The sequence below is a fragment of the Merops nubicus genome, unplaced genomic scaffold, assembly GCF_000691845.1.
Source record: "Merops nubicus isolate BGI_N331 unplaced genomic scaffold, ASM69184v1 scaffold18407, whole genome shotgun sequence".
Lineage (NCBI taxonomy): Eukaryota > Metazoa > Chordata > Aves > Coraciiformes > Meropidae > Merops > Merops nubicus.
Genome location: NW_008618507.1, coordinates 1,861 through 16,478, shown reverse-complemented (window position 1 = coordinate 16,478; position 14,618 = coordinate 1,861). Strand labels below are relative to the sequence as shown.

General features: G+C 39.6%; 1 protein-coding gene across 1 annotated transcript; it reads right to left on the bottom strand.

The window, feature by feature from the left end:
* Positions 1-1,223: 1,223 nt before the first annotated feature.
* Positions 1,224-12,021, bottom strand: LOC103775996 (transmembrane protein 68-like). The gene is made up of 6 exons (XM_008943475.1): positions 11,696-12,021; positions 10,500-10,664; positions 8,719-8,912; positions 3,702-3,762; positions 3,182-3,321; positions 1,224-1,328 (listed from the first exon to the last, which is right to left on the bottom strand). The coding sequence occupies exons 1-6, from the start codon at positions 12,018-12,020 to the stop codon at positions 1,224-1,226; spliced, it is 990 nt and encodes a 329-aa protein (XP_008941723.1). The 5' UTR covers position 12,021.
* Positions 12,022-14,618: the final 2,597 nt, after the last annotated feature.

The following is a 14,618-nucleotide window of genomic DNA, read 5'->3' as shown; positions in this document are numbered from 1 at the left end:
GGCGAGTCCAGCACATCCCTACTGCGAACACAGGGCGATGCCGGGATTGCCAGGATGGGGGCAGCCTCGTTCACTAAACCTATGGTGCAGCAGGGCTGGAACGTACCAGCTCAGCCTTGAAATTACTCTCTACATGTATTTGCATAGGACTCGACTTAAATAAAGCAGAGTTTTTTTCTCTCTCTCTTTGAAAGACTTGCCTTTTTTCTCTCAGATCAAAGTCTTGGGTGTAGCATTCCTACTTTCCAGGGTACCGAACCACTAAGCTGGGGAACACGTCTTATGAGGAGCAGCTGAAGCAACTGGGATTGTTTAGTCTGGAGAAGAGGAGGCTCAGGGAGACCTTTTTACTCTCTACAACTCCCTGAAAGGAGGTCAGAGCAAGGTGGGTGTTGTCTCTTCTCCCGAGTAACCAGTGATAGGATGAGAGGAAATGGGCTTAAGCTGAACCAGGGGAAGTTTCAATTGGATGTTGGGAAGAATTTCTTTCCTGACAGAGAAGTGAGGCACTGGCCCAGGCTGCCCAAGGAGGTGGTGGAGTCCCCATCCCTGGAGGTGTTAAAAAAAAGTGTAGATGTGGCACTTGAAGACACGGTTTAGTGGTCATGGTAGTGTTGGGTTGATGGCTGGACTTGAGATCTTAGAGGTCTTTTCCAACATCAATGATTGTATGATTTTATTATGTGTTTGTAGGAGTCTAGTATCTGGCTTAATGGGATTATTTCTCTTTGCTAGCAAAATGGCCTAAGCAGTAGGTCATTAGCTAAGAGGAGCCATTTTATCTTCTGACACTGCCTTGCATGGGGTCCCACAGACAAGGTGCCCCCCAATGGGTGGACTCTGGCAGGGCAAGACCAACTTTGAGATTCTGCTCCGAGACTGGATCATGAACTGTGTAAAGCATAAAACCACCGATGCAGACAAAACTTCTGGCGTATGGATGTACATAGTGGCTTTTGGAACCAGGCAAATCCTAGCTAAATTACTTCCTTCTGGGGAATTTAGCTGTTGCATTGCCATTATACATAAGTTTTCTTCTTCAGTCTTTCTCCTTCAGAATATCCTCAAAGACACAGGAGAACCTTCAAGAGTTTAATTGTTTTCTTCTGTCAAATCTGTAGAAACTTGTAAATTAAACTGGTTGGATAGCAATTATTAGTCATCACTGTAGGACATTGTTTTTTACTGTATGATGAAAAAACAATGAAATAACCATAAGCATTCTAATCACTTTTACAATGTTTATCAAATCGTTCCAGTAAAGCCTTCCATATGCTGCCTGGGATTGTTTGGTGCTTGCTTATGAGAGCCTGGACAGCAGTCTTTGTCTGAAAAAAGAAAAGAAAGTTGCCTTTACAGACCTGCTTATGCAAAGAAGAACATTATCATTACCGACTTCTCAGAGGTTCAAGGGGTATTGGGAAATTCACACACAGGAGCTACTTTAAGAAAAAAAAGTTGTCTTATATTAGCTAGTTGTCCTAACGACACTTCCCTTGGAAAGGAAAGGAATAAAAAACATTGATTGCAGTTTGGATAGGCTCAAATTATTGAGATTTCTCAAACCTGGGCATGGCTAAGTCAAAGGAACCTTTAACACATGAAGAGATGAAGTTTGTGTGATCTCCCTCCCTGAAGGTTTTCATGCTGGATAAAGCCTGACTGACTTTGTGTGATCTCATCACTGACCTTGCTGGGACCAGGAATTTGGAGTAGCGACCTTAGTCCATCCTCCCCAACATGAATTCTATAATTGTGTCATATATAGCATGCACATAATGAGAGAATTCATATCTAAATTATGTTAATTTTAACTCCATATGAGAATCAAATTCAAGTTTGTGAACAGAATGCACAAAATATTCTGTATTTCTATAATGGATAAGAAATAATCTCCTTTAGTTTGTCCTCATGTATTTAAACTTGAAATAAGGGTGGCTACATACTCCAGTGATGTACCCTAGAGTGGTGGTAGAATATCACTGAGAATGTAAGAAAAGAGTAGCCAGACCCTTCCTGACAGATTGCTGTCGTGACCCCTTTTCCAGGGCAGGCTCAGAGAGAGATCAGCCAGGCCACTGCTCATCTCAAACCTCATTGAAGTTGTTGTGTTTTTTTTTTTTTTTTCAACTACTATGAGCCACAGAAGACCTAACCATGCTCCCACTGAAGTGGGAGGTCAAAGATTTCACTTACTAAAGCAAATCAACGTCATGGGAAATTTCACTTTCTGTTTTGCAGGTACTGTTCCACCAAAATGCAAGAAGAGGGATAACAGGAAGGGCAATCTCAGCACTGATTTTTCTTCCAGCCTCCTAAACCTGCTAAGACCCAACTCCACAGCTTGCTGGGGCAGTTCCCTAGTAACAGACCAGACCTGTCTTTCTTGTTTCACTGCTGTGAAACCCAGAACAATCTGCAGTAAATCCTTACAAAAAATAAAAACAAGAAAGAAAAGCTAACCTTCTCACAACTTTTGGGAGACACCAAGGTGGTTTTTACATCAGTGATTCCTAGCAGATGATCTGTGTATTCCTAGACTATAACAGATTTGTTTTGCACAGAGCCCTCCTTTCATCTTTTATGAAAAAAAAAAAAAAAAAATTTAAAGTGTATTTTCTGTACAGATTAGTATTTTGAAAAATGCCTAAACCCTGGATGTATAAACATTTTTATGCCCCTGGACAGCAGTGATTTGACCAAGCTGTAGTTACTCAAAATATTTTTATATTTTGGATGCAAATTATTTTTGTAACATTTTCCTTTTGACAGTGAGACTGAAGCTCTTGTGGAACTTTTCTTCTAGAGAGAGCCCTACATTATTTAGAGATTCTCAAAGTTATTTGCTATATATGAAATTTATTTTCCTAGTAAACTGAACTTAAAATATAATTTACATCATTTAATTTATCAAAGGCATGGGAGAAACAAAGTTAGCAGGCCAAGAAGACAGAGCTCACACATTCTGAAAAGATGAGAGCATCCCAATCAACTATTACTATGTCAATGCTTTGCTGTAGGTGTCCATACCTTAAATAATCCTGGAGCTCAACTGCCCATTGCTCTAACAAGCTACTAGATGTCTCTTTGTCTTTATTCAGCCATACAAAAACTAGTATCAAGTGCATATATGATCGAGGGCAAAGTATGGTGTTCAATATCAAATGGAGAGCTAACTTACCTTCTCAACTAATTCCTCTGTAGTTATATTTGGATCATAAGGGATGGGCTCCCCAATGTAGGTGCGAAATTTAACGGGAAGTCCTCCGTATGGAGGAGTAAACGGCAATCGAGTACTTTCATACAACTGCCTAAAAAATCCTGGAATAGGAAGAAGGAGATTCTAGTCACAGAAAACACAATCCAAACTTCAAATCTGATTAATATGGAAGACTTCTTAAAAATGCATGTTTTATCTGACAGTCAAGAAGAAATTACAGGATTTAGGTAACTGTCCACCAAAACAAAGTTTGATAGATCCCTGAAATAAGACTGCATTAAAGAACCAAATCACAGAGCACAAACCAATTATACCCCAACTATGTCCATATTTGAGATACCTCTGACCCACCACAAGTGTGTTAGACAATCCCAAGTAAGCAGAAATGTGTAAAGCAAAATCTAAGTGAAAAGTGAGGGATATCTGAGAGAAAAGTGGAGAAAACATTCAAAATACTTAAAAAATATTTTAAAATTCTTACTTCTTTCTTTAAACATCCTATATCCTTCCCGGATATTTTGAGTATACATTGGAATGATGGGCTGAGGAATCACAAAAAAAAACACAAAGTGGGAAATGTTATGCCAGGTTTGAATTTATGACTGACATTGTATTAGAGGTTTTAAGTTGTATGTTATGTATTTATTGCAGTATCACTGACTGAAATGTAAAATGAAGTTTTGCAGTTCCTCTGCCTAAAGCTTACATGGTGTGTGGTGAATAGAGAGGCGTTCAGTTCGTGAAGTCTTGCAGAAAGCACCTTGGGCTCGTTCACATTTGGCTCATCCCATCTGCTTCTCAAAGCAAGGTGTCATGGCTTGAGGCTTGGGGACAGGACAGGCGACAGCTAGGACCCTGAGGGTCCCAGGGGGAAGCGGTTATTCCCTCCCTCTGCCTCTCCACACTGGATACAGAGGCAGGAGGTGGGTGCTGCAGGTGGGAGAGCAGAGCAGGGCTGCGTCCACGCGGTGCCGAGCGCTCCTGCGCCAGCCCACGTCGGGTTTTGTACGGCTTGTGTTTACTTTGGTTCCTCCCCATCTCTGTGTATATATCTACCTCCCTGCTTGCTTTCTGTTCCCTGTTAAACAATATACTTTATTTTTATTAACTTCCAATTAGTGCAAAGTCTCTCTTACTCCTGACTTCCCTTTTTATCTCCCCATCTGGGGGAGAACTGAGGGATAGGGAGGGGGAGCACAAATTCTGCTCTGGGGGGTCCTGCCCTGAGCCCTTAAATGGAGACACAAGGTCTCACTGGAGCAATAATGTTTGGATAATACCCCATTGGAAAAAAAACTTCTGCAGATCCCTTGGACAAATGAGGCATTTGTATGTCCTCACTGACCTGGACTATGTGCTTTCTGGAGGGCAGATCTTTAGGCAGTTACAGAACAAATTGACTTTGTTATTGTGATTAAAAAGAAAAACACTCGAGATCCCTGAATTTGCAACAGTCATATATTACACCCTGAAGTGTGTAGGCAAACTAACATGATTGTATCCATACATACAGTGACTTTTTTCCCCCTCTATTGTCACTTTTCTTTTTTTTTTTTTTGAAATCGTATTTTGTGCATGTTATTGTCATTAATTGTCCAGAAGATAATGAAAGAACAGCTTTATGCTGTTAAGAATCACTACCACAGAACTGAAACCACAGGATGAGGGGATAAAAAAAAAAAAAAAAAGAGGCAAGAAAAAGACCTAACTAGAGCCGAACGAAGAACTTGAAGTGATGGAAATCATTTAAAGGAAAAAAAACCCGACGTATTACAAAAAAATCAACCATTTGTAATAGTAAACCCTTCAGAATGAGAAATTATGGGGATATGGCTTAGAGGAGGATTTGGTAGAGTATGGTGGAGTAAGGTTAATGGTTGGACTGGATGATCTTAAAGGTCTATTCCAACCAAAGTGATTCTATGATTATTAGATATAAACTCTTGAAAAGTAATCACTAATGCCTTCTAAAAGCATATAAATACTGGACACTAAAAATGCCACATTATTTAGCTTCAATTACTGGTTGAATACTGGGGTACTAACATCTAAAATGTTTGAAACCCACCTATCATACAGGCAAAACACTTTAAATTTTAGGAACAGTGCAAGAGAAATGCATCTTAGGCTGTAAAGAAATGTGGCAACAATGATCAGCCAATGAAGTAGAGAGTGAGTAGCAGCGTTCGGTCCCTAGGCTGACAAAATGGGTGCACATGTATAATCTTGTGTCTGTATAGCAGCAGAGCCAGATTTGCAGTAACCCACAGATCCAGAGTGGCTGTGCTGGAACTGAGCTGGATCAGACCCAAACAGCTTGAAAATTACAGAACCACAGAACAGTTGAGCTTGGAAACAACCTCTAGAGATCATCGAGTCCCAACCCCTTGCACATACATAGTCCCTGTTTATCTTTCACCTAACTAGACTTGAACCCGTTTTTTGGAACAGATAAAATGCAGGGATCTTCAGAAATCATGATTCCTCCCCATTAACCTGTCAAACTCCAGCTGTAGGCAGAGGGTATTTCTGAAGCTCAGGCCCCTGGCATGGATAAGTTCAACTGAGAGAAATGTATGTCCTAGCAGTTCAGTGAGTTATACCATTAAATAGTCACACTCTCCCTTCTCTGACCCAAAGTAAGCAGAGTAGATACACAGGACAAAGTGGAAACTGAATGTAGAAACCTGCAGGCAAGGACAGGGGCTGGAACTATGTTCCTTGTTTGCTTTTCTTTAACTTTTTCAATGGAAGAACTGCTGAACTTCTGTACCATTCTGAGAAGAATGGGACTGCCTATTCATATATAAAGTTGGTTTTGTCTTGAAATCTTCATTCAAGTAATCTCTGGCAGGTTATGAACCACTGTGTGGTCATTTTGAATACTGTAAAGTGTGTGTGGATCCTTGGCTGATGGCTACACTGTATGTAGAAAAAAATTCAAAAAAGGCACTTATGGTCCTATCTTGCCTTCGTGCAGGATCCAAATAAGCATTAGCAGAACATATATTAATTGGTACATTACAGAGCAAGTTCCAACAGTTTAGATGTGAATATCTCCATTCTTCAGTCAACCCACAAGACTGGTTTGGCCAGTATTGAAAAGGATGCAGCAAGAACAAACAGAAACAGTCAAACTCCACATTTGTCAAAAGATGGAAACCAGTTACTACTATAGGCCTGACCTTATATAAGAAATGGTACATAAGGTTAATATTGCCTCCTCTACTGTTAAATGCACAGCTCTTTCTCTTTTCAAGTGTTTAGTTATCTAAGGTGTGTCTGATCACAGATTTCCAGAGAAATATCAAAGATGCCCAAAATTCAGTGGAGCCTGCACACTAATTACAGTGATGCCCACCATACTGGGATCCAGCCAGACTTCCTAAAAACCCTAAAACTGAATGAGTGCAATAGCAGGTGACACAAGAGCCAGCAGTACTGTAAAGGTGAGATCTGGCTAGGAGGTGTCAAAGGAGGACACCTTCTCTGCTCTCCAGGTAACAGATAATCCTACACAGTGTCTGTTTCACCAAACATGTTACGCAAATGTGTGCAAGAACCTTTCATACTGCAAGAACTTTACCCTCAATGAATGCTCAATTAATTGAATAATAAAAATAATAATAAAATAAATAAAATAAAATAAAATAAAATAAAATAAAATAAAATAAAATAAAATAAAATAAAACCACAGCAACAAAACCCACAAACTCTGTCAAAAGAAGATGCTAGCAATTTTAGTACTAGTGTTCAGCTATTGGCACGTGCTTCTAAATTATGGAAGACTGGAAGGATTAAGAGGATTACCAACAAGGATTTCTGTGATATAATATATGAAGCATTGTGACTAACATTTACCAGCTCATATATTTGAGAAAAAGGACAGGAGAGGGAACAGAAGCATATAAATCATTACTTTTAAAGGGCCACATAACAAGATCAACAAAGAGGTAGAAATAGGACTCCCAGCCTAAAATTATCTATTGGATAATTGCCCCTAAATTTATTCTAGCATTATCACCCCACAAGATTTCAGAGATTAATAAAGTTATGAAGAAATATTAACCTGAAGCATGAATTTTGCAGCCTTGGGTACTTTGTAGTAGGAGATGCAGCACAGGAGACCAAAGCAAAGTCTGAGAAACAAAAAAACTGGATGGGGTAAGAAGGACAGGTAACTGCACAAAAAAACTTGAAAGGGGTGGTAAAAAAATCAGGTTTCATGGGAAGAACTCAGTTCTTGGGAAGAACATATTCTCTGTAGACAGAAAAGGATTAAGTTAATGTGGAAGGCCAAAGAAGAGGCCTGCAACTGATGAGATATTCATAAGAATGTGAAGAAAAATGACGTTTGTGCAATTCATGAGAAAGCAGCAGAAAGCACATGGCAGAACAGATGAAGGCCAGATGTGTACCAATACTGGCAGACACAGGGTGCTACGTATGCTAAGCCTAAATGAAGACAGAGAGCTCATTTCTAGTGGTCATGACGATAAGAAGTGGCAGTTAGGAAAAAGACAGGGTTGCTGCTATTTCAGCTCTATGCCATCCCAAATAAAATTATTTCCCAGAGGCTATTTCAGAGAAACAATCTCACATGTGGAATTAGATGGAAGTTAGAGCCAGTGGTAGAAGTTTGCATTTGCAGATCATCATCCATATGGAAAATGTAACTGAAACTGTGGCTATGTGTATGTTAGTAGAGTGCAAACCAGTGGAAGCACATCTCTAGAGGATGCTGAGGTCCTGACATCAACTGAACACATTTCAGTGCTCTGTTTTTATGTGGAACTAATTCTTGCCTGGTACCATTGACTGAGTGCCCATCTGCAACCAGAGAGAATTAGGTCCTGCTTCTGGTTTAGTTTCAGCCAAAAGGAATGCACCTCAGGTATTCTAACATATTTCTTGATGTGTATAAAAGCATGGCAAGTGAGGGAGATGGAAAAACTCCTTCAAAAGTGCACACATGATTCAAACACAGACACTGAGGTAGACATACCTTGTGTTAGCTGATGCAATCCTTCACAAATGTGAAGATGGTAAAGGTAAGAACAAAATCCTGGACCCTCCCAGCATAAATGAGAAGAAAAAAAGAGAAGGATAATACATTGAAGAGCCATACGTATGAGTGTGTAGAACTAAGATAAAGTCTAGCAGGGTGAGAAAATAATTAAACCTTATGGCAATATGGAGATGAACCACAGTGAAGACTCCTGAAGTACAGTCAAGAGAAGAAACTGGATGCCTGTGGAACTGTAGACATCAAACTGCAGAGATGGATGCCTTGCAACAGTCAAGAAAAATCTATGCAGTTCCACAAAACCCTTGCTCCCTCTGGATCAATGTGCTTGAGGAAAGTGGTGGGAAAAGACATCTTTACTCCCAAACCTTTTCTTTTGTCTAGAAGCTTTTCCAACACTCCTAAGCTACATTTTGTAATGAAGTATATATGCCATAAGCATAAACTGGGATTTGTAACATATCATACTCACCACTTTTGCATCTAAAGCAACCTGAGCAAAGCCTTTTCGATTTCCCCACATGAGCTGGTAACTTTCATCACTGAATAGTGCTTCTCTAACTCCACCTGGTGAGATGGACACCAAGTGTCCATTCTTCAGTGCAATGAGACACTCCTCCCTTGTACCTGGTATAACACCCGTCACTTCCAATAATAATTTAAGTCCTGCAATAAGGAAGTAACAAAAACATGTTATTATTATTTTCCATAATTATCAAACCACCAGCCGTGCAACCAAAACTTGTGCATCACAGCTAGGAATGTTAAAATAAACATCTCTTCCTCCCTCCTTTTAAAAATATTTTAATATAGGAAAAAATTCACAAATTTTCAGTATATAAAGACCACTATAAAAATAAATACCTGGCAAGCAACTACTTTTAGCATTATTTTCAAAATGTGATATTAAACATTTTAAATGTTGAGGTTTTGAGTTGTTAAATTTGAGTATTTTGTGGTTAAATTGCAAACTACATAGATCAAATTGGACTGCTGTACGACTCTTGAGATGCATGAATGACAGAAGTTAGCAGGGGAGATTCAGCACTGCATGAACAGTTTGGTGAATCTCCTTCTTTTGTTTCCACAACTGAGATTTCTCCAAAAGACAGCCTGAGAACCATAGAAACACTCTAAGTGCTACACCCTGTAATTGAATTGTATTTAATCTTTTTCAAGGCATAGCTTTTGACTGATCTTTCTGTAAAAGACAGTTGTTGACTTTGTTTAATCCCTTTGTGAATTCATATGTATTCCTGTTTTGTCCCACAGGCAGGAATGCCACATCTTTATTAAGTGAACAGGTACTTCCTTGGCTTGGCTTTAAACCTTTTACCTGTTAAGAATTATGATGTATCACATGAACATCTTATCACTTCTTATTCCCTTTTTCCAGGTCACACAGAATTTTCTTTCATTCAGCCAGGCAAGACTTCTCTCCTGTGTACTAACTACCTCTTCAAAGGGAGCCATGCCCGCCCTCTGATCATCCTTGGCTCTTTTTGTGCCTTATTCTGCAGCTTTCCTGAGATGGGGAGTCCAGAATTCCAAGCAGTGCTCAAGATGTGGGCACCATACACATTTTAACTACATAATAGCATTTTGTGTTGCTTCTTTTCCATGATAAGCCTAAAATTCTGTTTGCCTTTTGGTGACTGCTGAGACTTAAACTGCCATATTCCTAAAGTCATCTAGAAAATTTAAAGCCTAATTACATGGTTTTGTGCTTAGACTTGGCTTTCTTTCTTTCTGCACTGCATTATAACTGAGTTTCTTCTCCCCTTAATCAGCCAGTGATTCAGTGTTGGTTCATAACTGTACTCTGAAAAAAATGGCCAGTACAAAGCTTTGTCACCTCGCTACTGATCTAGATCATGATTATTTTGGACAACATAGGTGCCAGCACTGATCTTCACTAGTACACTGGTGCACTCTGCTTCTTTGTAAAACCCGCACTAGGTCAGTAATAAAGTCCTATCCTACACTTTCTACTGAGGCATGACATTTCATCCCAGCAGGATTACCTAATGTCCACTTGTTGGCTTTGGAGGGTCTACCAGTGTTTTTATGACCTTTCAATTAAAAGGCAGGATAATCAACCCTGTTTATCCTTCTCATCTATGAACTTCTAGTTTAAAAGTCTAAAAGCAGTTTAAAAGCTCTCCTGAAAGTGTAATAAATGTAAATTTCACCAAAGCCAGCAACAGTTTGAGTGAACCCAGGATGGTTAAATACAAAAGAACATGTTCTTACCTGGTAAACGAAAGACAAAATGATCAGCTACTGACAGGCAAAGTCTTTTCTTCCAGAGAAACAGCCTAGACAAAAAGTAAAGGTAGTCTACAGGAATAGCTCCATGGTAATACACGAGAATGCCTGGTCCTTCTGGTAGGTTTTCCACACCATGAAGCTCATAACCTGTTTGGGATGAAAAGCAATACACTGACAATGATTGCCATAAATCATCTGGCAACTTAAAGAAAACTGTTTACTGTCCTTTGTTAAACGACTTTCAGAGAGCTGTGAAAGTCTCTGAGGTAGCTTTTGAAAGAGTTAAGTTCTGGATGGAACCCTTGGTCAACAGCAAAAAGAAAGCCCCTCAAACAACACAAATTATCAGTGGACTAATTTCTTGGTCAGATTAATCACTAGATCAGATCCAAACCTGCCATCTTCCCCAGAGGACTAAATTAATTATTTCTCATTAGGGATTTTTCCCAGTCCAAAGTACAATAATTTTTTTTAAAAAATACTATACTGGTGTGAAACTGCTTAATCAAGAGAATGAGAGGCAAATGTGCCAGTCAGGATTCTTTCCTGAAATATGGAAGTATGAATCTCCATTCTGTGGCAGGCAGAATGAAAAGTTGGGGATTTTACAAAATAAAAAGTTTCCCTGATTGAGATGATTAAGTCCAAAACAGAATCTGTTTCTGGTGGAGAAAGTTTTATACTGCAGGATGTTCAAAGATTAAGGGAAGAAGCTAATAGGCAGCAACTTATTATTCTTCATCCTTAGGGCAGCAAAGTTAAGCCTTGCTATAGCCTTAATCTACATCTGTGGGAAGAACAAAAGCCTACTTGTTTTATTTTCATCACTAAGTGGGTTTTAAGCAACTGCTAATGAAAAAGTAAATCACACCTCTCTCTTGCAGTGACGTTACTAGAACTGACATTACTAACACTGTGTTGCAGTCTGGTACCACAGACAGAGAAGTGTATCTCCTCTGTCTTGAAAGAAATTTACTCTATATAAATTAATTTCTCATTTTAATTCTGTTTATTCTATATTGCAGTCAGTCTTTGAGGCAGAAACTTTTGGTTTAGGTGCCACACAGTGTAATAAATGCCATCCGTTTGGAAGAAACAAACAAACAAAAAAATTAAAACTTAAGTGTATATACTATTTATTGTAATTCAAAGCTTCGGGCAGCTCATGTCATACCTACCATGCCATATTCTTGCATATATATCCCAAAAGCTTGCTATAGTTTCCCTTGCAGTATCCCAAACATCACTCAAGGGATCTGCTTTTACCTCGCCGTTCCTCTGATATATTAAAAGCAAAATATTAGAAAGGTAAATGAAAAAGAGGATTGTTAAGGGAACTATAAAAATAACTAATATTGCACTCAGTGTCAGTGAGATGATGACCACGTGAGAAATATATTTCTTCAGGTACTCCACAATAGTCCATTCTTCCAGTACATAAGCAAGGCAGCTTAGGTCGGTCATCGGTATCTGTCCTGAAGTGCAGGATTCTTTACCTATCATGTCCTGCATGGAGGATAAAAAAAAAAGAAACAAACAACAAAGTGGCTTTACTTTCTCTAATCATGGGAGTTTCTGAGTTTAGGAAAAAACGTTTACTCTAGATATACCCGATGTGTATTTTGGCATAGCACAGAGTCAAACATTTTGTCCCTCTTTGTCATGCTGAGATAGCTGCTGGCAGCTGCCATCCAAAACTGCCTGTACAGGGCAAGGAGATTATCCCATGTATTTTTGGATCTTTTACACAAGGACAAGGGCTGGACTCCAAGGAAGCCTCAGGATCCATGCAACATGGCTGATCAGATGATTTCTTTGTATAAAAGCTTGCTTTTTAGAAGTAAGCAAGCATTTTAAAAAGTAAAAGCTCACTTTTTAGAAGCTCATAAGAAGTCAAGTGGTATTTTCAGCAGCATTAGGCAAGAAGACTGCTACCAGAGGTCTGGGCTCTCCCAGCCCTTTGCAGAGTCCAGCCTGAGCTTCTGGTCCCAGATCTGGGATCTGGCAGCAGCCAGCAGCAAGGGGAACAAAGAGCAGAGTGAGCAGCTGACTCCACCTGCCCAACAGCACGTAGAGGTTTCTCTGGAATCCAAGAGCACCCCAGCATCGCTGGCTGACTTGAAGGTTCTTGAGCATTAGCCAGAGATTTAAACATTGCATCAGGTTCAGTAATCCCTAACTGAATACAGCTTTTATTTGCCTCAGTCACGTTACTGCTTGTTTAACAAGTATACTTGACTGCTCCACCACCAGAACAAGTGCCTACAAGAAACAAATCCTAATTGCCACAGTCAGTGCCAAAATCATAAAGCACAGCAAGTCCAGACTTTCTGACTTTATGTCTTCAGCTGCATACTTGTATGAGCAAACCTGTTACACGCTACTCACTCCACTTTTGCTTTTCTTCTTTGAAGCCCTGGGTAGAATACAGGGGTGGACTGGTGTAAAACAGAGCTCTGTTCAGAATGAACCAATGACAAGAACACCACAGAGTTGCTCACCCGCTCCCCTCTGCAGTGGGACTGGGGAGAGAATCAGCAGAGTAAATGTGCAAAAACTCATGGGTTGAGATAAAGACATTTTAATCAATAAAGCAAAAGCTGTACAGATAGTAAACTAGGAGCTCAAAGGAAGCAAGCACTCATTAAATGATGCTCAGCATGGCACAAATGAAAACCAGGTGATGAAGAACATCAAAAGACAATGTAGAATTCTTTATATCCTGACGACTGTACCCGACTAAGACAAAGGAAGATCTGGAAGTTGTCACTGAAAATACATTTTAGCAATAACATGAAAGAAATAAAAGGAATAGTCTGCATGATTCAGATATTAAAAAATCTGCTTAGAAGACTAAAGCTGATGGTGTAGTGCTACTCCACACTAAATTTACTCATTGTTTAAGTCTGCTGGTAAGAGCAAAGACTACAAATCCTTCATGCCTGCAAAGCATGCTGTGCTAACAGAGCCCAGGAGACACAGGAAGCCAGGGCTTCCCTCAGGCTACTGAAGCAGAAATACTGAGCAGTGGACAGAATAACTTGCTCAGCCTGCAACATAGGGCAAAGGAAGCAAGTGGATTTGGCATCACTGCGGGGCTTTGGACTGGCAACACAGACTACTACAGGAAGCAGCAAAACTGGCTTGAAATTGCACCCAAAATGTGTACTAAAAGTACAAATAATAACCCCTATATTATAAGGGGATTAATTTGGCTATATCTATCACTGACAGGAACCTGGTAATCAAAAGATCATGTAATCTACCAATCCAGGTATATGTGTACCTAACATTCTTTTTTTTCCCCCATTTTTAAAAAACACCAGAAATGCCCTCTAGCTTCATGATACACCTTTTTTGTAACGCTTTAAAGACTAGGGAAAATCCAGAGGACTGGAAGAGGTTTGAATTATTCCAATGTCCCCAAACACAACTATCTGCAGACTCAGCAGCCAGATCGTTGGCAAGATTACTGAAAAGCTGATATGATAACTGATGCAACTCTTACAATTTTGTGGGAAATGGGCTTTGTGAACAAATGCACCTCCATTCTTTGAGGAAATAAGAGGTTTAATAGCTTGTGTAGGTGTCATGCACAAGGAATTTTACTAGGGGCTTTTCAAAGAGTCACTTTAAGGCACATGTGAGCCCTTCCACCATGTTATACTGTCACCACCAGCCTGGTCTCCAACAGGATCACCTGGCTCCCTGCTAAGAAGACAACTGTGAAAATGCTGGCACAAGCAAAACTGCTCTTGGGAACAGTCCAAACTTAGGTTGGCCTATGGGGATTATGAAAGTATATTACCAATGCCACTTGACATTTTGATTTAAAAAATAAAGCTCTTTAAAATGGAGCACATATGAAATGAATGGTGGCATTAGCTGGCATGCCAAAAAAGTATCCATCACTGGTGGAATCCTCATCAAATGAGACTTGAGTCTAATATTATGCAGCATTTCCACCATTTTCTCCTAATATTCATTGGTTGTTTACTTTGATCAATGCAAACAATGTAACATCCCACCGACTCCTCTTCCTCTATCCCAATTTTTATGTCACGGAATATTATTTGCTGGCTGGAACACCACAACCTCTAA